The 22,574-nt window shown below is 35.3% G+C and overlaps 2 protein-coding genes across 14 annotated transcripts in view; one reads left to right on the top strand and one right to left on the bottom strand.

The window, feature by feature from the left end:
* Positions 1-18,038, top strand: part of rdgA (retinal degeneration A) — a 168,662-nt gene extending 150,624 nt beyond the window's left edge. For all 10 annotated transcript variants that reach the window (XM_090407092.1, XM_090407090.1, XM_090407089.1 and 7 more), the window contains 4 exons: positions 10,536-10,572; positions 15,685-15,784; positions 17,031-17,094; positions 17,366-18,038. In XM_090407092.1, coding sequence (XP_090263218.1) covers positions 10,536-10,572; positions 15,685-15,784; positions 17,031-17,094; positions 17,366-17,415 — 251 coding nt within the window. In that variant the 3' untranslated portion in view covers positions 17,416-18,038. The remainder of the gene's footprint in view (positions 1-10,535; positions 10,573-15,684; positions 15,785-17,030; positions 17,095-17,365) is intronic.
* A 709-nt stretch (positions 18,039-18,747) lies between these two features.
* Positions 18,748-22,574, bottom strand: part of LOC150097813 (synaptotagmin 1-like) — a 153,763-nt gene continuing 149,936 nt past the window's right edge. For all 4 annotated transcript variants that reach the window (XM_090406867.1, XM_090406868.1, XM_090406869.1 and 1 more), the window contains exon 10: positions 18,748-21,025. The gene's annotated coding sequence lies outside the window, so the exon portion shown is untranslated. The remainder of the gene's footprint in view (positions 21,026-22,574) is intronic.

Here is a 22,574-nt window from a genome sequence, read left to right as displayed (position 1 = left end):
AGTGTACTAAGATCATATATTACACATTTTTTAAACTTGTTCTATAAGTACTTTATTCCAACTATTAGTTGAAACTAAATTTTGAGGCTTAATATTTTACTATGTATTGAAAGTAATATTATTTTTGTCATAATTTCAACTATTGTTGAAATTATGATAAGATTATTTACAGCTGTGTGCTTTTTAGGATTTAACAATTCAATAGTTTAAATAAGTAAAATTATATTATTACTTTTAGGATTTTTTATTAATAGTTAATAAATATAATTATAGAAATAGTTATAGAATAGTTAATATAATAAACTGCCTAAATTAATTTCTACTTTACAAAAACAAGTGTTTTAGAACAAAACACCCATTTCTATTTTACATAAAATTATTTAAAAATTGGTAGTAACAAATATGCATGAAACTTTAACTAGGAAGCTTGAAAGCCATTTGCAAGTTTCTATTTTCTCTCTTCTTTTTGCATATCGCTTAATAAATAATAAATATTACACAGAAAGGATTAAGTGTAGAAAATTTTGGGCACTGCACTCGTCCTTTTCTACCTAACTACCCAATTCAGGAAATTGGTATCCCAAGGAGCTCTTATCCATTGTGTAGACACGTTTCTCAATTCTCAATATTGTCAGTTTCTTTAAACTGATCTCACCATTTACTGCACTTTGTATCAAGCAGATTAGCCAGGTAGATTCGTTTAAATTCTCGCTGCGCACGATTCCAGTGTACTGTGTATATTACACACTGAACCATCTTTCCGCCTGGTAATCAGAATGAGTTTGACTGCGCACGCGCACGAAACGACTTGTATTCAGTTAAACATCGATTCATATGGACAGTTTGATTTTGTAAAATGCTCTTAGTTAAAATATCGGTGTTCTTTTGTTGACTGCATTCACATCATTCTTTCTCCACACCACATGCAAAACCTAGTTATAGTTTTGATGATTTGCCGACCTAATTGGTAGGTTGATAAGCGCATCTGCCCTCCAACCAACAGCTGTGGTTTCGAATTCAGCGACTGTCACTGATGTTTGTCTTTAGGTGGTAGATGAATTTCACTGCCTGGTGTTGAGACCAACTTTTCCTCTTTTTGTAGTCGTGAAAGGATTCGAAAAACTTCCATGTTTGGCCTCTTAGAGCCGAGTTTCCAGGCTTTTATTTATTTGTTACCTAACAAATAATAAAAAAAAACGAAAATAAATAAAGACGAAAAAAAAATCCTTATCCCACCCGAAAGTTGATTCACTTATTTTAAATTTGACTCTACCACCTTGCTAACTGCACGTCTGAATTTACATAATATCATTGTTTCGTCATTCGGCCTTGCATGATACCCAGAGGGGGAGTTGGAGGGGGCGGTCCGCCCCTGGGATCACTTTGAACTTTTGCAGTTAATTCTAAAATGCAGTCTCGAGAACTCATTTCCAATTATTGTAATACTACTGCGAATTTCCCTCACAATTGCTTTCTAGTTGCGAGAGGAGTTTTTCTAAATAAAATTGATTAAGAATTACCAACATGACTATGAAATAGACTTCGCCAATGTCATCGCCGATTTTGCTAAACGTATTTTAATTTATTTCCCACGTCGTTTTGACTTTTTGTAGTATTTTTGGTGTGTGTTGAGAGCGGCGGCGAAAGCTCTAGCTACACCACTGCTAATACCCCCCCCCCCCCATCCATGGTGCTAGTGTAGTGTGTTAACAGTAACATCCGTGACATTGGTACACAAAAATACTCCTCTGAGGAGCACCGTATTTACTTAGATATGATGGAATTTTGTAACACAATTTCAGATGTGCTTACAATTGCTGTAAAAATTAACTAACATTGGATAGAATGCACCTTTTTGATTACCCTTCGCTATTTTTGATATTCGCTTATTTTATTTTTCAGTAGAAAGGTAACGCGTCGCTTCAAATTTGGAACTCCTTATTTAGAGTCACTTATTTCCAAGTGTTTGAAAGTTTTAAATTTAGCTGAACAGCTGATTGAAAGTTCAGTCGACTCTTTAACCGAATTCAAAGTAAGGGATTACGCAGAACATAAAAAAAGGCAATAATCGATTCTACAGTATGAAAGAAAACAAAGATAGAGAGAGTTTTAAAGTGAGCATGCACAAAAGGACATTAACAGGACCCTTCGTGCATGTTAAGTCTTCGCACAGAGAAGACCTTCATTAATTCCAGAAAGTTCTCCTTAGCGTTAAAAAGCGGTAATTGATACAAATTATTTCCTGTCTGACAAACATGCCAAACTGGGGTGTACCATGGGAGAAGATACTTTTTAGAAGGGTAAGATTAAGTCAAGAATACACTAATTACATTTTTTTTTATTAACAGAGAAACCCGATTAATGAAAGGAATGCTATAGATCTTAAAGCCATCACGTTTTCATCAACGAAAAAAACTTGGATTACAGAAGCTAATGAGATACTCTTTGTACGATAAGTTTGTGGCAAGACAAGATCACTGATCAGATTTGGCTCCTTCGAAAACCACAATTACCCTTCCGACCTTATTAACTAAGACTTCAGAACTGACGTATAGCCTACAGGGAAAGTTGTTCAACTTTTATGACAATAGGACTAGTCCACCACGCATAGCACTATGCCACAAAAAGGGTGTATTGTCTGAAAATTCAGGAAGCGTCGCACCAGTTATGAGCATCCCTTAGAATGATGACCCGTGAGCGTTCACGAGTCATTGTAAGCCCTCCGAAAGTTTCGACAAAATTGTATTTGTAGTTTGAAGTTTTCCAACGTAACATAAAACCAAATATCTCCCGAATTCAAGGAAGGCGATCGTAGGTCTTTTTCATTTTTGTTGATTTAAAGTTCATCATATTCATAGGAGGGTTTGGTTCGCTGTTAGTCTGAAAAAGGATACAAACGCGTGTTGAAACGTCGAAGAGGTTCTGTCGGATGGAAGAGTGGTGTGGACGTCACACGAGCGTCTGTTGAATCGAGACAATTCTAACCGAAATCGATCATTACTTTGTCATCGTGTCGGATGAAGCATCGTGTGACATATTCGCAACAATCTCCTAAATTCACTTTTCAGACTTCTGTTTCTTCTCAGAAATTGAAGCTTACGCCAAGGATCGACGTGTTTTATCAGCGGAAGAGATCAAGACGACTGCGACGGGTGATATTTTTGGAGCGGTGTCAGAAATTGGCTTTACTTTTTCGATAGACTTACGGTGGAGAAGGAGAATAAAAACAAGCGAGTCTTAACGAAGATTTACTTTGAGCGAAAACTAAATTATGTTCCAATGATGCTCGCGTTATAGATTTCGCGTAGCACAAATTGTGCCATTTGGTAATCCAATTGCGGATAGAAAAAAAAAATTAAATCACTGATAAAGGTGGGTTAATTTCGAGTCATCTATTTTACTAGATTACCAAATGGCACAATTTGTGCTACGCGAAACCTATAACCTTATAAGGACTGGCTTAAAGGGGCGAATTCTTCCCCGTTATCTGTATAGGACAGTGTAGGAATAAGGTGTTATTGAGCAATTAAAGCTCTGATCTGATTTAATTAAAGCGGGCCACTTATCAGATCAGAGCAATTAAAGCTCTGATCTGATAAGTGGCCGAGAGATCATCTAACACTGAGTTAGATGATCTCTCGGCCACTATGAAGTGGTCTAGGAATCGTTCTAATTTTTAGAGAGGGCTTTACTCACATATCAGCCCATGCATGTCGTACGAGCCGACTAAAATGGGTACCCAGGGAAGGTAATGGATGGCAATACTGTAGCCAATGAAGTTTTAACTGAGCTATTGCTGTTATTCTCCTTTCATGATCAGAGCTTACAGCCCTATATATTACCCCATCCATACATTTTCTTGTAGAAGTACTCAGTGGAAGTTCCTGCATTTGTATCGTTCGCTGACTCAGTTTAAATTTACAGTACTTTATGTTCTAAACGTTCGATAACGTTACCTTCTACTACGCTACTAAGCGCATTGTAAAGGAATTCGCTAAGACTATCACCATTCAATTTCATGCTTCTAATGAGAACAATAATGGCTCATTTAAGCTGCTGTCTTAACAGAACTTAATGTCACTTCATTGCTAAGTAAACCATCTAATCCAAAAGAAATGCTTATTGGACATAGAATGTATCCTAGCAAGCTTCCGTTTCCCGTGACTTTCCTTCGCCCATTGCCTTCATAAAATCTTCTCGAATAAAACTCCCAACTTGCGCGATGCCTTTAGATAATGGGGAATTGGAGGGAGAATGACTGTCCACAAATAGCATCCGTGATGACGGGAAGAGCGGCCACTGACGGCGACTGCCTTTGTGGCTGGCGATCGCATGTTCGCATCGCTCACATGAGCGAGCAAGTGAAATGAGGAAAAGGTAATTTAATGGGAGTGACGATTAGGATACGGTGGCAGCTTTCCGTGGCGTTTTGTTGATAGAAGTTAGGGTGCGCTTGTGGCTATCCATATGAAATAGGGCAATAGAAAAGGCGTTCCAAGTTCTTTCTGTACTTGCCCGGCATGTCGGGTAATGCGATAAATCTACTGGGCAGCACCTCAAGCCTAAGTGCTTAATACACATCAATACTTCCAGAGTCAATATACGAGATATTAAACTTGGATGTTAATATCCAATGAACACTAGATGGCGCTGAATTAATAACGTTGAATTGTCCTATGCTTAAGGCAGGATGTAATGTATCCAGTCTTTTTTAACAGCGTTGATTAAATAAGTGGCGCTCTCTGTCTTTCAGTTTTAGAAGCAATACGCGATTTGCTGAGATGATATAGCTTTTGATGTTCTGATAAAAACCTAGAACAAAAATTAATTAATTTTATGCCTTCTTTATATATCTTAAAAGAAAAAGAATACATTATTACAATTTGATAACACATGGGGGTTAAAAGAGTTTTAAGATATGTTCTTTCTTGTGGTTATCGGTTGCTGTAATATCTTTTTTGTTCCAAGTGTTTATCAGAACTTTCAGATCCACCTGGTACTTTGTACGCGCGCATTTCAACTATTAAACCACATTCCAGCTAAACGCAGATTTAATTCTAAACTTCATTTATTTTTGATGGGATATCATTTAGAGATAAATCTAAGCTAATCCTAATCTAAATGATAAATGTCGTTAGTTTTTATTTAAACATCAAGCAAAAATCTTGGTTATAAACTATTATCATATTCCCTCACGGGACGGGTTAAGTCCCCCTCCACTACCGGGAGAGCTTACAGCTAATTAACGCAGCCGGATCGCCACCCCTTGCTGCTAATAAACCATACTCAACATTTTGAACTAAAATGTTGTTTAGAATCTAATAAAATCTAGTTAAGATTACAAAAATACAAAAGTAACTTTCAGGCATGTTTTAATTTTTTTTTAAATAGAATTAAAATATTTATAAATTTCATTTCAATAACTTTTATTTTAATTATAGAGTTTTATTCTATCTTACGTTCAAGAAATTCCACTGATGCTTAGAATCGTAAAAATAAATTAAATTTTATTTTTAAAATTTTTAAACGAAATAAAATTGTCTTGACCATAGAACAACGAATAGTTCATTTTATTTGTTTATTATTGCAAAATAAGGAATGTAATCGAGTTGTGATATTGATTGGCTTGTTAGATGGCTAAACACTTCGGTCTTATCCACAGAAACTGTTCCTCTCGAAACATCTTCTCCTTTCTATGTGTTAGGCCTACTGGCTTGTTGCAGAGCTATCTTAAACCCCTTATAAGTCGTACTTGTTCCGAGGGTAAGGTGACCAGCTCTGTGCTACGCTGTAGCTGCGTGTATTCACGAGGCCGGTTTGACTGCTTGCGGGAGGAAAAAGCTAAACAATTATTAGTTTAGCTTTCTGTGAATTTCATGTTTCCTTAATTAAAATATTAAACTAATTCGGTGCTCTTTTAAAGGATACAGGATCGTTTTAAAGGACAGACACCTTTAACCACCCAACCGGCCAAGACGCGCGCGCGCGCGCGTGTGTGTGTGTGTGTGTGTGTGTGTGTATACACACGTCCAGGTTACCATGGATGCGAAGTGCATATTAAAATTGTAATATCATTGATATTGCATTGAAATATATGAAGGATAGAGGAGTGGTGTATTTTATCCATATTGACGGCGACGTGGTTAAAACATAGTTCAAATGATGTTAAAGATGTGTCTGTCCGTTGGACACAAGTCTATCAACTGCCTTTTTTTAAAAAAAAGCAAACATTGATGGATTTTAATGAAATTTAGTCTACTGGAATTTTGGAATTGAATTAAAATATAAATTTTAGCCCGACTTAATGAATTAATCTACCATTTCGCGTAGATGAGTGTTTATACACGAAGCCCTTTGGTCGCAAAAACCTGGGTTCGATTCAGTCATGACGTGAGGAACCTTATCTGATTTCTTTCGACGAAGGTGTCATACGGAGGTGGAAGGGTTTTCTCCCGGAAACTCGGGTTTTTCGTTCCCTTAGAACAGGCCCCGTGAACACACGCACATCGACGGACATTTTCCACAATCAGGGCCGCGCCAACCCGAGGGTGCAAAGGTGCACCGCACGCGGGCGGCAACATTGATATTTTATTTATTGTAGTAAATGCTACATACAATTTCTTTTAGTTATTTTTTTTAAGGGGCGGCCGATAAAAGTTTGTTCCCCAACGTCAGACTATGCGACAAGTCCGTTGGGAGCGCGTGTAAAGTGGCATCATGTAAAACGCCGACTATAAATGATGGCGAATTAAACGTTGCCACCAATAATTAAAAATATGCTGTTTAGCAAAGTTTTCGCCTTGTTAATAATTGTACTGCAAATAGCGGTCTTCACTCGAATGACATTTGGAGACAGTTACATGAATGAATGCCAAAGTCAATACAAAAACAGTTAATCTAAAGGGTGACCCAGAAATCATGAATGAGTTGAAACATTTAATAACTTTTATTATTTTCATCCTTTGTTAGAATGAAATACAGAACCTGGAGTTTTTTTTATTAGTTATGAGAAACCACATCACGTAAATGCCTTCTATTTTTAGCTGCACAAAGACGGGCTCTTTCTACGGCATGTTTCACGACAGATATTAAGGTTTCTGACTGCAGGTCCTAATTTCTGCGGTCCGCGCGGTTAGCCTAGTGGCTTTGCGCTTCGCAACCCTATGCCTGTGGAAGGAGTGTCCTAGGTTCGATTCTCGTCGGAGAAGTGAGGAGCTCAAGGATCTTCCTCAGCCATAGCCAAGTTAGCCGGTTTGGGCGTGGACAGCAGGGTTTCTTTCCCCAGTTTATCTAGGATTTTTCATCCCGCAAACAGGCCCCGTGAACACACACAGATTATAGTCAGGAATACTGACCCAGTCAAAGGCCTGATTCGTCAGCTATGCCGGTTCCGGGGTCAGGCTAAAATTTGGGGGATCATTGTGCCGTACATTCCCGTAAAGGCTCAGGGCTACTGTATCATCATACGATAATTAATTAATTTCTTCGCGAATGTTCTCCTTCAGCTGTTGGATTGGCTGAGGCTTGTTCACATAAACCCCATAGGAAGAAGTCAGGAGCCGCAGATCTGGAGAACGTGATGGCCAATTAATTGCAGATCTCCGCGAATTATTCGCTCGCCAAAAATGTGCCGATTTTCAAAATAAAAATTGCACGATTTTCGTTCCTTGTTGGGTTGTGAACTTTTCCTGATAATTTCACGACTGTTCCTTAGATAACTTGTAGACCACCTTGTACATACATGTAAATGAAGTAGTCAAGGAAATAAGAAGAAAATGATGTGCGGATGCATCCTGAGCTAAGAAGGCTCTTTTTGTATAGCGATGTCATTTCGTGTAATATTTTGTATCCGATCCTGTAGTTGTGATCTTGTTATTAGGGGTCAGAATGAAACCACAGGCAAGATGACTCGACAAATTTAGTAAAAATTGTAAATACCAGAATGCAGTGAATTTCAATGAAAAAAAATTTCATTGAAATTGAAATTTTCAATTTCAATGAAATTGAAAATTATTTCAATTCTATCCAGACAGAATTGAAATAATTATATCATTTAGAAACATTCATAAGTGGCCTATAATTGTATGAAAGTTAGGATGTGCAACATCTTTTGGTGGATATCCTAAATCCCAATATTTTATTTATCGAGAGTAAGGATTGATAAAAGCTTTGCATAATTTTTTCCAGTCAGGATTACAGATACTGACAAAAATCCCACCCCAAAAGAGCCAGGGGAAAAAAAAAAAACATAATACCTCTTGACGCATTTTTTGCAAATTATACTAAAAAAAAGGCGATGTGGATTAACACATTAGATTAACATCTTTTGGTTAAAGTAACGTTAAATATGTATAACATCTTTACTGGTCAGAATATGAGGTTAAGAATTAGCTAAAGAAACCTGTAGCGCTCGTGTACCATGGGTTGGTTGACATCACACCACTTCAGACCTCCTAGAAAGATGACTGACTGTGACATTCATCTCCATGCCCGTAGTGAGATTGGAATCTGTTGTGTGGAGGGGAGATGCGGTCTACTCTTTCTGTAATCTTAAATAAAATGGCGTAAATTTTCGGCAAAATAGTCAAACCTCTGGCAACATAAATAATGTTGAGTACCTCGATTACCTATTTCTCTTTACGCGTATCACCTCCACGTTAATTAATGGTCGCTCAGCTAGCAAAGCTACAAAGTAGTTGAATCTTACAGCTTGTTTGTAATTGGTAATCGATGCGAGGGACGGACGAAGAAACACCTTCGTCCGTCCCTCAGAAAAAAAAACCCTTGTTCTGTTATTTGATGCCGACGACAACACGAAGCTACCGACTCGTCATGTAGTATTAACAACAGTGCCAAGCGATAGGAATGAGCGGTAGTCTGGGGAACCCTTGACCTCCTTCGCATTAGTAAAGCAAAGCCTAGTGACCTAGCACGTGAATGGACACTTCCAGCAGGACAGCATGCCATCTCACAAGGCCTATGTCGTCCAAGAATGGTCACCAGGATACCAGACTTAATCACCATTAAGGTAATGAAGTTAAATTATGTTTGTTTTTTGTGAGCAACTTTCAGACTGAAACAGAGAAGAAAAAATTCTACTTTCCTTTTATGCATCCGATCCAAAGTAACTTGGATTCATTAGTTTGTTATATATAATTGGATTGTACGTTTTGATGTTAAAGGAACTTTTTCTGTCCGCTGTCTGTTTTGCAAATGAAACTGAAAAGTCCTTATGAATGTTTCTAGCTTCTTAACCAGGATTTTCAAGTTTTTTTTTTTTTTTTTTTCAATCGTACAACGTCGTCGATACCTAATGAGACACCTAAACAAAATATTCGAGTGATTATGCAGCGCTGGTCTAACGTATTCTAAACGAGCATAGCACGCTATTCACTAATGTAAGTAGTTATGACGACAGCTCAAAACGTATCATGATTTAAACAGTCCCAATCCAAACTAATATAAGAATTAATCATGCTAACAACAAGTATTAACGTCAGTTAAAAAAAATTCACGATTATTCTGTTACGATGATATTTCGGTGATACTTCATTAATTACAATATTTCGTATAGAAATATCATTATATCTAAATTCCCAATGTAAAAAAATTAATACCTAGACATGTTTGAATCCTGATTTGGAATATATTATCTAAAAAATTTAAATATTTTTTATATAAAACTTAATAAAAAATAATATATTATTTAAAATTTTTGAAATGTATTCTTATCTAAGGAATTTTTCGAATTTAATTTAATATAATAAATACACCTTATTTTATCTTTTACATTTGATAAATATAATATAATAATTTTTCGAAATGCGGAAACGGCGATTTGAAAAAAGTCATTTTGAAAGTTTAATAATTTTTAATAATTTGAAAAATTATTAAAAATTTCCCATTTTCTGGTAGTTGTGTTGAAATTCTAATAAGATGGATTGGTTTTATCTTCCTACAAGATTTTTATGGGTTGACTTTATTATATAATGTCTTTAACGTTTGTTTATGACTTAAATGTGGAGTTGGTAAAGCAAAATTTTCTTTCTCCGGTATTCTACCTGAGAGAAGTGTTACTTTTAGTAAGAAGTTATCATGAAAGAAAGAGAGAAAAATGCAACTTATCTGGTCATGTGAAAATTTCTAAAATTATTATTGAATAACTAAGCATTTTTAGGTTTGCGAACGAATCCGTATGCATGATTGTATTTGCTACTTCAAATGCAACAAAGCATCAGACATTTTTATATCGAATTTGATTCGTGCATTTGAAAGGAAACAAATTCATATCATTGCAGTTATTCATAACTAAAAGATACAAAAAGTAAACATTCTTAAAGTTATGAATGTAATAACATCTGATTGCTATTTGCTACTTTTAAGTAATTCAGTTTTATATATTTTTTAAAATATTATCTGTTTATTTCTATTAGATACGTACAATCTCTCGTGTTTAAATACAATAACAAAATTTTTAAACGAGCAGTCATTTCAGAAAATTAATCGTGTTTAATTTTTTAAATATTTTCTTTTAGGACCACAGACGATGATCGATATGATAGATAATGAGAAGTAAGTATGCTATTTTATTGCATTTTTTCCCCAACACGTGCTCACAGAGAGGGAATGGACATTCCAGAGGGAAGCATTTAACTGAATTTAAGGAAAAGAAACTATCAATGAATAAATCCTCCAGAACACCCTCTCTCCAAAAAGAAACCGATCTTTTCGAAAATAGAAGAAACTAGTGGCGCCACCTGTTGTATCTTTTTGTTGTCGAAAGCGGCAACCTTCATTAGTGTTGTGTCACCTGTTTATGATATTTGTTTCATTAGAAGCCGAGTTATAGTGACAGTGTGGTTTGACGAACGGTCGGTCGTCACGATATTCATGCCGTACTCGACGAACTCTCGCTATCAATTGCTTCAAAACTTTGAGATAAAACTCACCATTGACCGTTTGGCCAGGTGGAATGAATTCTTTGCCGGTAATGCCCTTGGAATCGTAGAAAGAAATCGGCATTGTCTTTACTTTTGACTTCTCCAAGCGACTTTTTTTCGGATGCCCCTCTTCTGGTGGTCTTCACTCAGACACTCTGGCGCTATATTTCGAGTTCATACTTAAAACACCACTTTTCGTCACCAGTAACGATCGTTTCAAGGAAGTTTGACTAAGGATTCTTGGGTCCTTACGAGGGGTTTTAATGAGGTTCTTGCAGTGTCAATTCGATACATTTTTTGGTCGTCGGTCAACTTGTGAGGAACAACTCGCAAATTCAATTTACGAAGGCTCAAACTCTGGTTCAAAATGTTGTGCACAGTTGATTTTTGAATCCCCAATTCATCTTCAAACAATCTCACAGACGATTTCTGGTTTTCCTTGATGAAATCATGGATGTTAATCTTTTTGGATGTTAATTTCTGCCCAGTCCAGTTTATGGACGTCCCGGTTTTCATCGTCCTCAAGCGTCTCACAAACACTTTGAAATCGCTTAAACCACTCGTAAACTTGAGTACGGGATAAGCATTCATCATCGTATGCTTTTTGAAGCATTTGATGCGTTTTGGTAAAACGTTTACCAAGTTTAACACAAAAGTCAATCGCAGCTCTCTTTGAAACTCATTTTCCGACCGTTCGTCAAAACACAGTCACTCTTGGCACTATAACTCGGCCTCTAATGAAACAAATGTCATAAACAGTTGACACAACACCAATGAAGGTTGGTGCTTTCGACAACAAAAAGATACAACAGGTGGCGCCACTAGCTTCTATTTTCGAAAAGTTCGGTTTCTTTTTGGACAGAGGGTGTACAAGTCGTGTTGCACAAACAGAAAAATTTCCGAAAACCAAATATTCCGAAATAATTATAGACATGTGGGTGTGTGTGTGGGGGGGGACGGAAAATATTACATAATTTGGCAAAAGGGTGCTTCATTTAACATTAGCTAATGAATAAAAACTACTGAAGTGTACTAAATACGCTATATTCATTATACTACCAAATTATACGGATGTATAATTAAAATTTAAAACAATCGCCCACATCCTTTTTTTCAAAAAAAACTTCTTAATAGGACAGTGACGCTACTCTCGGTTAATTAGTAAGTTTGTCATACTCCATTTGGTGTTTCGCCGTAAAAGGCAAACTTGACAAAGGTCAGAATTGTTATATGCTCACAACTATCCCCCAAATCAGGTTGATGTTTATTTAGAACTTCTTGAACAAAGTGTCCTGAATTTCGATTTAGCTACGTTATGTAGATCATCTTATCGTTAACTGCTAATCTTTCCACTAAAATTAATAATTTTCATTCACAAATTCAATTTACTTTTTAGAAAGCATCCCCAGGAGAATTCTACTTCTGTCTTCCTCAAACCTGCTTTTCCGGTAGCTATATATTTCTCTCTTGTGCGCACCATCCATCTTAAAAATAAGGAATTATAAAGTCCTTGGTATCTAGAGCACATGCAGTCTGCTCCTCCGAATTATCTCTTCGACATGGATGGGAAACTATTAAGCAAAGTGCTATGTTAAACTATCACTCAAGTATGACTTTCGGACGCACGTTGACAGCTTTTCAGCATCCAAAGAAAGAAAGAAAAGTTTATTTCTAATATGACTGGTATTTCTGAGGCGTGTAAGCAAAGATCTTGAAGAAAGTTGTCGAGGATATCATATACTGAAAGGTAGACAAATGGACGCAGGCTAGCAAGGATCGGTAGAACTTTTAAAGTTCCTTAATACTGTTGACAAAAGAAAGTTGGGACACATTGGAAGGAGGACTTCTCAGAACAGTAATAGAAGTCCTTGGAAAAAGAGGAAGGGATAGACCCTAAATGAGTTGGATGGATGATGTGTTTGGAATGACTGACATTCAGAGTTGAAGCCTTCAGAAAAGCATACAGCAGGCGAGAAACGGATGTCCAATGAATCGATGGATGCGTGTTTTGTATAAATATGAAATTCACAAGTATGTTTTGCAACAGTTTAGCAGAAAAATATCAAAAGTCTAAACCTTTCAGGTTCTCGAACGTGAAGGAAGTAAGTTACTCCATGGTAGATTTTAAAGTTAAACCATTGTTCTTACCATCATATTCTTTTCTTAGGGATAGACTAGTTCTTTGCCCGCTGCTTTCCTCACCTCCATTTTTGCTTCGGTGACTTAATGACGGTTAGTTTTGTCAGAAATTCGAATAAAGAAATATAATAGAGTCTGCTAAAGAAAATGAATTGAGAAAATTCATTCATTATAAATCTTAGATTTACATTCCTTGTAGATCTCATTATCATACCAACAATCCGATCGTTAATATTAAAATATACATGCTAATGATCCATTGATGAATATATGGACCTCCCTCCCCTCCGCCGCAAAAAAACACTTCGATCCACTGCTTTATTACATTGAAACACTAGTCTCAAGGGAGACCGAGAAAGGAGATTGAATGAAATTATCCCGAATTTGAGTCTGGTTAACATCACCTTTCAACGTTACAATATTACATCCCCGTTTACGGTGTCTTGCAAATGCCACTTAAAGAATGACAACTTTTGTACGCAATTACACACGCAATATATGTGAGTAGGTTATACCGCCCTAGAATAGCGCTAGCAGATGTACGGCGATATCACCGTTATCAGTTAACCATATTAACCACCCTCCCAACATGAAGCTAATGCAATGTTTTTTTTTGAAAAGCAAAGAATTTGATGCTTTTCACCAAAGTTGATACATGCTAAGAATCAGAACTTATCTTTCATTAGATCACGAAGAAAGTCCATGCAGGATACTCTAGTGGTAGTTTTCTTATTTCACTATTGGTGTAAGAAATCAAATGTATTCGTTCTTGTCTTAGCTTCCTTTGTCAGCAATATCTCAATCCTCAGCTGGTTTTCTCGTGAACCAAATGAAATGCAAGATTATTCCAAGCACTCCATATCGCACTTTCTCAGCCCCTTATTTCTGAAATAATTCACGTGTCTGATTTATTAATTCAAAATCTACCTGTGCAATGTTTTAAATGGATAATTTTAGATACAAAAATTGTAGAGATTCTTACATACGGATAAATAAAAATAAAAAAACAGGTTCCAATTTCTCTGGCACGTATCGCCTCTGATAAAAACAAATAATTACTTTGGAATATTAAAGACACCTTTCTTTAATGTTCCAAAATTTTAACATCATTATTTTATTTAAAAAAAATTTTTTTTAAAAATATTTTAAAATATTTGAAAAAATATTTTTTTATTTTTATTTTATTTTATTTTTATTTTATTTTATTTTTATTTTATGTATCCCCCCCCCCACCCACTGTCGAGAAAAATCTCGCCAGTCTGATGAGAATGCTCGGAATGGTAATGTCTTGCGACATCTCATTTAGGAACAATTACTACATGGTGGATGAAAGATTTCAATAAAAAATCGGAAACTTCTTTACTACTAATCCTCAACAAATAAACAAAATCTGTATAAATTTAACTTTTAGTTAAATATTTATTTTATTTTATTTTATTCTTAAGATTTTAAGAACAAAGTCCAAATGCCTTGATTAACCATAATATATACCAAATAACTTTTATATATTTATTTTACCCTCGCTCAAAAAGCCCGCGGATATATGATGCGAGTCCTTTTTAGGACTCCCAGGGTAACAAATGGCAATGCTGTAGCCAATGAAGTTTTAACTGAGACTCGGCTATTGCCGTTACCCAGCCATGACTAGAGCTTTTAAGCTCAATAACACTCCATCCCACACAGATTATCTTCATTCAGATGACGGGATAAAGAGTCAAGGACTCAGTCCATCGCCCAGTTCTTTTAAGAACTTTAAGAAAAAGCCCGCGGGAAAGAGTGTAGGGTAATGGATGACAGTGCTGTAGCCAATGAAGTTCTGAGGCTCGGCTATTGCTCCTACTCTCCTCCCATGATCAGAGCTTTAATAGCGCAATAACACCTTATCCCTGCACTGTCCTCTACAGATAACGGGGAAGATGAAAATCAATCTTGCTTCGCTCCTTTTAGCCAGTCCTGATAAGGAAAAGCTCTCGGGAAGAATGACTATCTCAGTCCTTTTTAGGACTTCCAGGGTAGCGGATAGCAATGCTGTAGGCAATGAAGCTTTAACTGAGGCTCAGCTATTGCCGTTACCCAGCCATGACTCGAGCTTTTAGCTTAATAACACCCCATCCACACAGATTTCCTTCATTCAAATGACGGGATAAAGAGTCAAGGACTCAGTCCATCGCCCAGTTCTTTTAAGAACTTTAGAAAAGCCCGCAGATAACCCAAGTAAATAACAAATGAGAAAGAATCATTCCAATGAATCTCTCTCGGGTAATTGAGATATCTCGATTACTATTTATTCGATTAGGAAAATATGTAAATAATGTCTATCAGCAATCCTTAGTGAAAAAATAATTCCATGGAGTTGTTTTCGCCTTTGTTAGGTCACTTAAATTATTTCAGTAATTTAATAATTATATTTAAATATTAAAAAAAAACGCAAACCATAATTATATTATCTTGGATTTGCTAAGCTGGTGAGAGAACAGTAATTCAATTCCCTCGCCAACTTTCTTTTGTTTGTTAGAAACAGTCAATAAAAGTAAGAAAGTATTAACAAAGTTACACAGCACATAAAGTTTGTTTTTTTTTTATTCAGTTTATTTTTGCTTTTCAGGGGCCAAACAGCATTACATAAAGCCGCCGCTAGAGGACGACATCAGATCTGTTGTATGCTTGTGTCAGCTGGTGCATCGATTTCTAAAGTTGATAACAGGGCAAGAACATAATTTTTATTTTATAAGCATTAAAATATTAAACTTGCATAATGGTAGATCATTGTATAGATCAGTGTTTCTCAAACTTTTTTCGACTATGGAACACTCAACAAATCCTGAAATTTTCACGGAACACCTTCGTTATTTTTTAATGTATTAATTAATAATTAATTAGTAATTTAGCTGATTTTTATTATTAATCAATAATTGATAATTATTGATTAATAATTAATTAAACAATCATTAAATTAATTTGTGCTGACAAATTAATTTTAAAATGACAAATTCCAGAATTCTCGCGGAACACCAGTTAAAAACCACTGGTATAGATGCATACAAATTCTCTATAAATTAACTATTCCAGGCACATAGTTTAGCATGTGGCGCCATCTTTCAGTAAGCATTAAAACTATGCACTTGTTTTTCTATTGCGCAAGTATGTTTAGCAATATTGTACTTTTAAACAGTGGCGGCTCGTGGCTTGAAATCGTGAGGGTGCTGCAACTTTCGCAATATACATACACGCATGTGTATGTATATTGCGAAACAAGTATCGCAATACACATACGTGTATGTATATTGCGATACGTGTTTGGATAAAATATCAAAATTATGGTAAAAATTAAACACGAGAAAACATTGTTTATTATCGATAAAGTTATACAGTTTAGTATAATTCAAAATTACTTAAAAATAAAATTCATTCCTTTAATTGTAATTAAAGGATTGGATTTACAATTTTTGGACATTACAATTAAATCCTTTAATGTCCAAATATTTAAAGAGACGGAGTAAGCACGATGAGCACTACGAACACTCTACTACTAGCGCAAACTGCATATAAACAACGGTGGAACTGCGCGACGGACAGTGCCGCATTACGCTAATAGCTCGCATCTCACTATGACGTGCATATTCTTGCGCGCATAGCAATATGACACTGTGGTAAACACAGTGCAGCTAGCGCCCTCCTAGGTGTTACAAGATGAATTTTTTTATACAAAATAAGAGTCTTGTATAGGATTGTTAATGATAAAATTAAATATTACAAGCAAATATAAATAAATTAATAAATATATTGAGAAAAATTGGGGTTGCTGCAGTTCCGCAGTGTCTATGCACGAGCCGCCCCTACTTTTAAACAACACATAAAACAGAAATATTAATTTTGGTTCAATTTAATTTTATTTGCATGGTGTGCTTAACTCATCTGATGTTTAGTTATTATTCTTTGTTTTGTATATAGGGATATACTGCCAGGAAACTAGCAGAAATTGCAGGCGATATTGAACTAGCATATTACTTAAAAAGTAAGTAGGTTGTTTGTCTGAATCAACGTACGACGTATCTCATGAGTTTTATCGTATTTAACTCAAAAATATTTGTTAAAGTTTTAATATTTAGTTCATTTCAAGATCAGTCTTTTAATACTAAGTAGTTTTTTAAAAAATGTGATCTTTTAATATTTTTTGATTTCCGCTTGGTATATTTAATTGCAAATTACATAAATTTGTTTTAATTTAAAAAAAATGTGTTTCAATTCACGTATATAAACTTCTTACATTTCGTTTGTATTTTCAGAACAGGAACAGTTTCAACTTCTCGGGAGAGGTAAAGAGACTGTTGTGTGACCACCGACCTCCTGGATAATTTCAATTACCTCTGCTGATCGGTCCGGCGCCCAAGAATGACCCACGAGTTCCATGAACAGAAAGAGCCATTTGCCTTAAAGTACAATCACGAGGAAGACCAGTGGTATCTGTATGGATCTACATTCCATACCGAGCTCAGTTGTGCTGATGGGTTCTCTTATGGATCACCAGTCCTTGAAAACCTCCTTTCCCACCTCTAAGTGCCCAAAATTGAAAATGTAGGTGCTGCGTGCCCTGACCATTCACGGCAGGAAGTGTTAATGCACTCTTCACCAAGGGATTGTGTTTCGGTACAATGCACGATCATCATTTCACTTCCATTTCATACAGAATTGCCGAAAACAAGTCGTGAAGTTAAGTTCCTATAGTCCGTGAGAGATGATCCCAACTGGAAGTAGAAAATCCTCCTGAAACGAACCACATTTTCTAAACTCAAACTATGCATGTATATACGCCTCTATTCCCATTTGTTGCTATGGTGACACGACGATTTTTTTTTCTTTTTTGCAAGACGAAACTATGCACTTTCACCAACACATATCAACCATCAGTGGTACACTTGTATAAATACTAGACACCATTAAATTATTGGATACCTAAAATGCATGTCTTGTCTTTATTAAAAGAATAAAAAAAATCTACTTTGAATGTTTTAAAACTTTTGACACTTCCAAAGATTGATTTTATCGTTGCCATTATGCTGGCAACTCTCCAACTCAAATTTCAGTTATATATCCATTTAATTCAGTTGGCAGTTTTCCAATAAGTAGCATGTTAATTGTTAAAAATAAATGGTGTGTTATTGATTTAATGTTAAATATAGAATGCATTCAAAATTATGAAGATATTTTTAGTTTAAATTGTCAAGCATTTATTATTAAATAATTTTTGTTCTTAGCAAATAATGTTCACAGTATTTGATCATTATGAAAAATGTGACATTGAAGGTCTTAAAACTATATTTCAGCTGTCTTGTGTAATATCGCCATTTCTAAAATCACAAATTCTAAAAACTATCATTATTTACAAAACATCTCATAAAAAATTAATTATACTGTTTGAAATCTCTCTTGTTATATGTACTTGGAAGTTTTTTTTTATACATCTAGCAACATTCTCATAGTCCCAAATGGATGATTTTTCCTTTCATTGTGACATTGTGTGTGTGTGTGAGAGAGAGAGAGAGACACTTTATTATTACTGAATTTATGAAAAACTCACATTCAGCTTATTTAGTCTTAAACCCATAACTTATACTAGAATTTTATAAATAACCACACTACACTTTTTTATTATATAGATGTTCTTTTATTTCATGCTACATAGGCTACATCTAGTTCATGTGCCACCTGCACTATTTACACAGTTTACAATCGAGAGAAAATAAAATAAATAAAAACAGCAGCACCCTTCTACCTTTTGTAGCCAGGCACGGGGATCATGGGCTGAAGATCTACAACTCCAACTTCGTAAAAATCTTTCTTAGCAAATAATGTAGACACTGCACATCTTTGTTTGGCTTTCTTTCACTCGATACCGTTTTTAAAATCTAGACCGTCCATCTCTCCTCGCTATAAAGGAGAATTTCCCATTTTAACAGATTAAATGCTTACGAAAGAAAGGATTTAAGATTCAAAGATGTGCAGTTCTTTATTCTATTTTATTTTTTTGTAATTCTTTCTAAAGTGTACAACGGGTTAAAATTCTGACGTCACCATCTTGTCGATTGGACCACTTACTTCGTCTGCTGCTGTTTTTTTTTTTTTTTTTGTTGTTGTTGTTTGTTTTTGTTCAAACGAACAATGGTTTCCATTAAAATAACGTATTTCAGTTTTTTTTTTTATCATTTAAATCTGTGATCTGTTGTAGTGCTACATATTTTTTCACGGATAACTTCACGAGATAAATCTATATTTGGTATTTAGGACTTTAGTCTGTGCATGGCTATTTCATTGTTTGAACAATCACATCAAATATATTTCAAATATATTGTTGGTTTATATAACAGTCGTCTCCACGAACACCAGCTAACATGGTACGTATACAGACATACATATAGTTTGAGAATATGGTAATAGAAACAGCATAATGAAAAGCACAAGAAAAAAAATGAAAGATGGGAAGTTTCAAAATTGGAATCCCGAAAAAAATGTTTTTTTTCCAAAGATGAATTGTGAAAAATTTATTCCAGCTTTGACGATAATGACTTAATTAGGGAAGGAAGAAATATGGGCTCTTTTTTTCGGGAGAATGGGGATGGGAATATATTCCAGAAAACACAATTACAGTTCAACACAACTGTTGGGATGGAATAAAAAAAAAGACATCTAAGATGCAGGTTTACATCCGAGTATTGTAACTTAGGATCACAATGTCGGGTAGCTTCTTCAACCAAAAGTTATATAAACTAATAATTTTGAAATGCAATCACGCCCCAAAGAAAAAAAATGTAAAAAAGTCCCCAAAAGTACAACTTCTGGACCGTTTCTCATTTCATATTCATGATAAGTATCCTTTTATCTCTTTGCTCCTTCCAACACTAGTCAGAACGGGTAAAATACAAATAAAATCTATAGATAAGTCAACCATATAATACAAATCCTGTTTATCTCTATCTTACAGTGCGTAGTGTTAACACTGAATAAGAAAACAATGAGTGCATTTTGGTCACCCTGCCGTCGGGGCTAGTGCACATAACATTCCTGAGAAGAGTTGGAAAAAGAAAAAAAAAACATCTTTGAACAATCTTCTTTTTCTTCATTTTGAATCCTACGAATTTCATGTCCTCCAAAGAGATGGTGGACATGAAGAAATAGGTGAAGATTTGTAATAAATCTCTCTATATATAGTAATAACTGTACAGGCTAAACTTTATCCACTCGCACCATTGATACGACCCCTATCGATATCCTGTAAAGAGTCTCATCAATAGTATCACAATAGAAAAGGAAGATAGATCTACTCTCGTATTGAGTTTCTCGTGTGTCTGGTTTCGTTTGTTTTTATTTATTTTCTACTCCTGAAAAAGCAAAAGAAAAGTAATCTGCCGGCTTTGGGGAAAGGTTGGTGGTATAGTTTAGGAGAAGGAAGACAATTCACAAGACATTGAAAGGTTGTGGACACTTCTGATAGCCATTATGTGATATGCAACAGTGTTGACAATATATTTTCCACTGAAAATATTTGGAGAGAGGAAATATGGCATTATTGGCCTTATTCACCAATGAAACAAATAGCGACCAACCACAGTGTGACAAACGATGAACAGAGCGTCCTACATGAATCAGGAAGGTGGGGGAACAGGAGGAGGAAGAGGATCAATATCTGTCACGCTGTTTTATACTTTGCTGTTGTTCGTTCTATGAACTTTGAATAATCCGACAAAACAGAAATATTCCATCTAACCCTATGTGCACACTGTGGTTTGGGATTTAAGCAGTATGCTGGAGGAAGTGGGATAGAAACAACGGAGACGTTGGAGGGCCAGGAAAGGCGATGACTTTTGACAGAACTGTACACATAAATCTCTGTAGGAATGATGTATATTTACACAGGAGTTCTTCAGTCTCTGGCAGACAGCAGGATGAATCTGAAAATTCAAAAAGAAATACTTAATACGGTTATAATTTCTATGATATCAACAATATGCTTTTATTGATGACCGAATCACCAACAAAACCGACTTCTGTTTTACCCACACCAAAGATTGAAACCTGTCCATTTTTTGGCCCTTATAGTTCCTAATTAATATGAATAAATGTGTTTTCTATAATATGCTATTTAAATAAATTTTTTTTTCTATTTCTTTAAAATTTTAGTAATAATTAAGGATATATTCGAACACCATTTTATTTTTTTTATAATTTTAATTAAATAGTCTTCATGATGGAGATAATTGGAAAACCGTAATGGCTCGCATTAAATAAATGTGTGCATAACATTCCATTTTGGATGCATAAAAATGAAGCAGAAATTGCAACTATTTTTGTATCTCACAAAGTTGTTTAATAGATTATCTCAGTGTTTTCCAAACTTGTCTCAGTGTTTTTCATTAAACTTGATCTTATCATGTTGCTCACACCTGGTCTAATTGATATGTTCATATTCTTCCGAATATCTCCATTTATAACAATATTGCACCATCATAAATGACACATTTAGTGTTGTAAAATTGTAATTTATTACTTCATTTTTATGATATGTAAAATATAAAAACATTCCATTTTGGATTGGATTTTATGGGGGCCGCGGTGAATTAACATTCGCTATAGGGAGGTCCGCGACATCCCTATTGGGAAACACTGAAATATTTGATTTCTTCTCTTTTAATGGAACAAACTTGGTGGAATTCTTAAAAGCTTCTGCAATGGTGAGCAATACAATCAATTTACAACAATTATATTTTTATTAAAAATAATTTCATTCTTAGCTATTGAAATCATATTTAGAAATAAAAATTATAATTATAAGTGAGACTTGCAAAAGAGGAAAGTATTAGCATGTTCACTAACGGAAATACAAAGATAATCTTCAAAAAATGTGTATCCATATTTTTTTTTTTTTAACTCGGTCTGGCTTACAACTCACGTGAAGGTGGAAACTGTGACATCATTCCACTGACTACGCATGCGTGATGTGCAGAACTGTTGAAATGATCCTCGTAGAAGACGTGTAATTCTCAGTTCTTCTTGCTATTATATTATTTATGAAGTTTGTTTGCCAACGTTTACTAGTTAACTTTGAAAGAACTTTGAAGAACAAAGTTCTTCAAAGTTCATTCGCTTCTGAATCGATTCCAAGGCACTGAAGTCGATCTCCAAGATCTACCGAACTTGGTACAAAAAAGAGAAAAATGCGCGATCGCATTTTCATCAGTTTGACAAGATGAATGGAAGCTATCGAAATGCTCCTCACAATAACTAGAAAGAAAGAAAAAAAAACTCAGCATTGCACGAGGGTCAGTGGGGAATTATTTGCAGTCATCTGAAGAAACGTCACACCAAACAAATTTCAACAATCTCGGCACTTGAAATCAACTGGAGGGAAGAGCACTTCCGGTTTCTGAAAAGAGTTCGATTTCAGTACAAAGCCACGTTATGCGTTTGGCAGAATTTCGAAGTGCAAACCTTGTTCTTGAC

The sequence above is a fragment of the Typopeltis vanoorti genome, chromosome 17, assembly GCF_054136105.1.
Source record: "Typopeltis vanoorti isolate ZY-2024b chromosome 17, IOZ_Tvanoo_1.0, whole genome shotgun sequence".
Taxonomy (NCBI): Eukaryota; Metazoa; Arthropoda; class Arachnida; order Uropygi; family Thelyphonidae; genus Typopeltis; species Typopeltis vanoorti.
The sequence above is the reverse complement of the archived record's forward strand: the minus strand, read 5'-3'. Positions and strand labels throughout refer to the sequence as shown.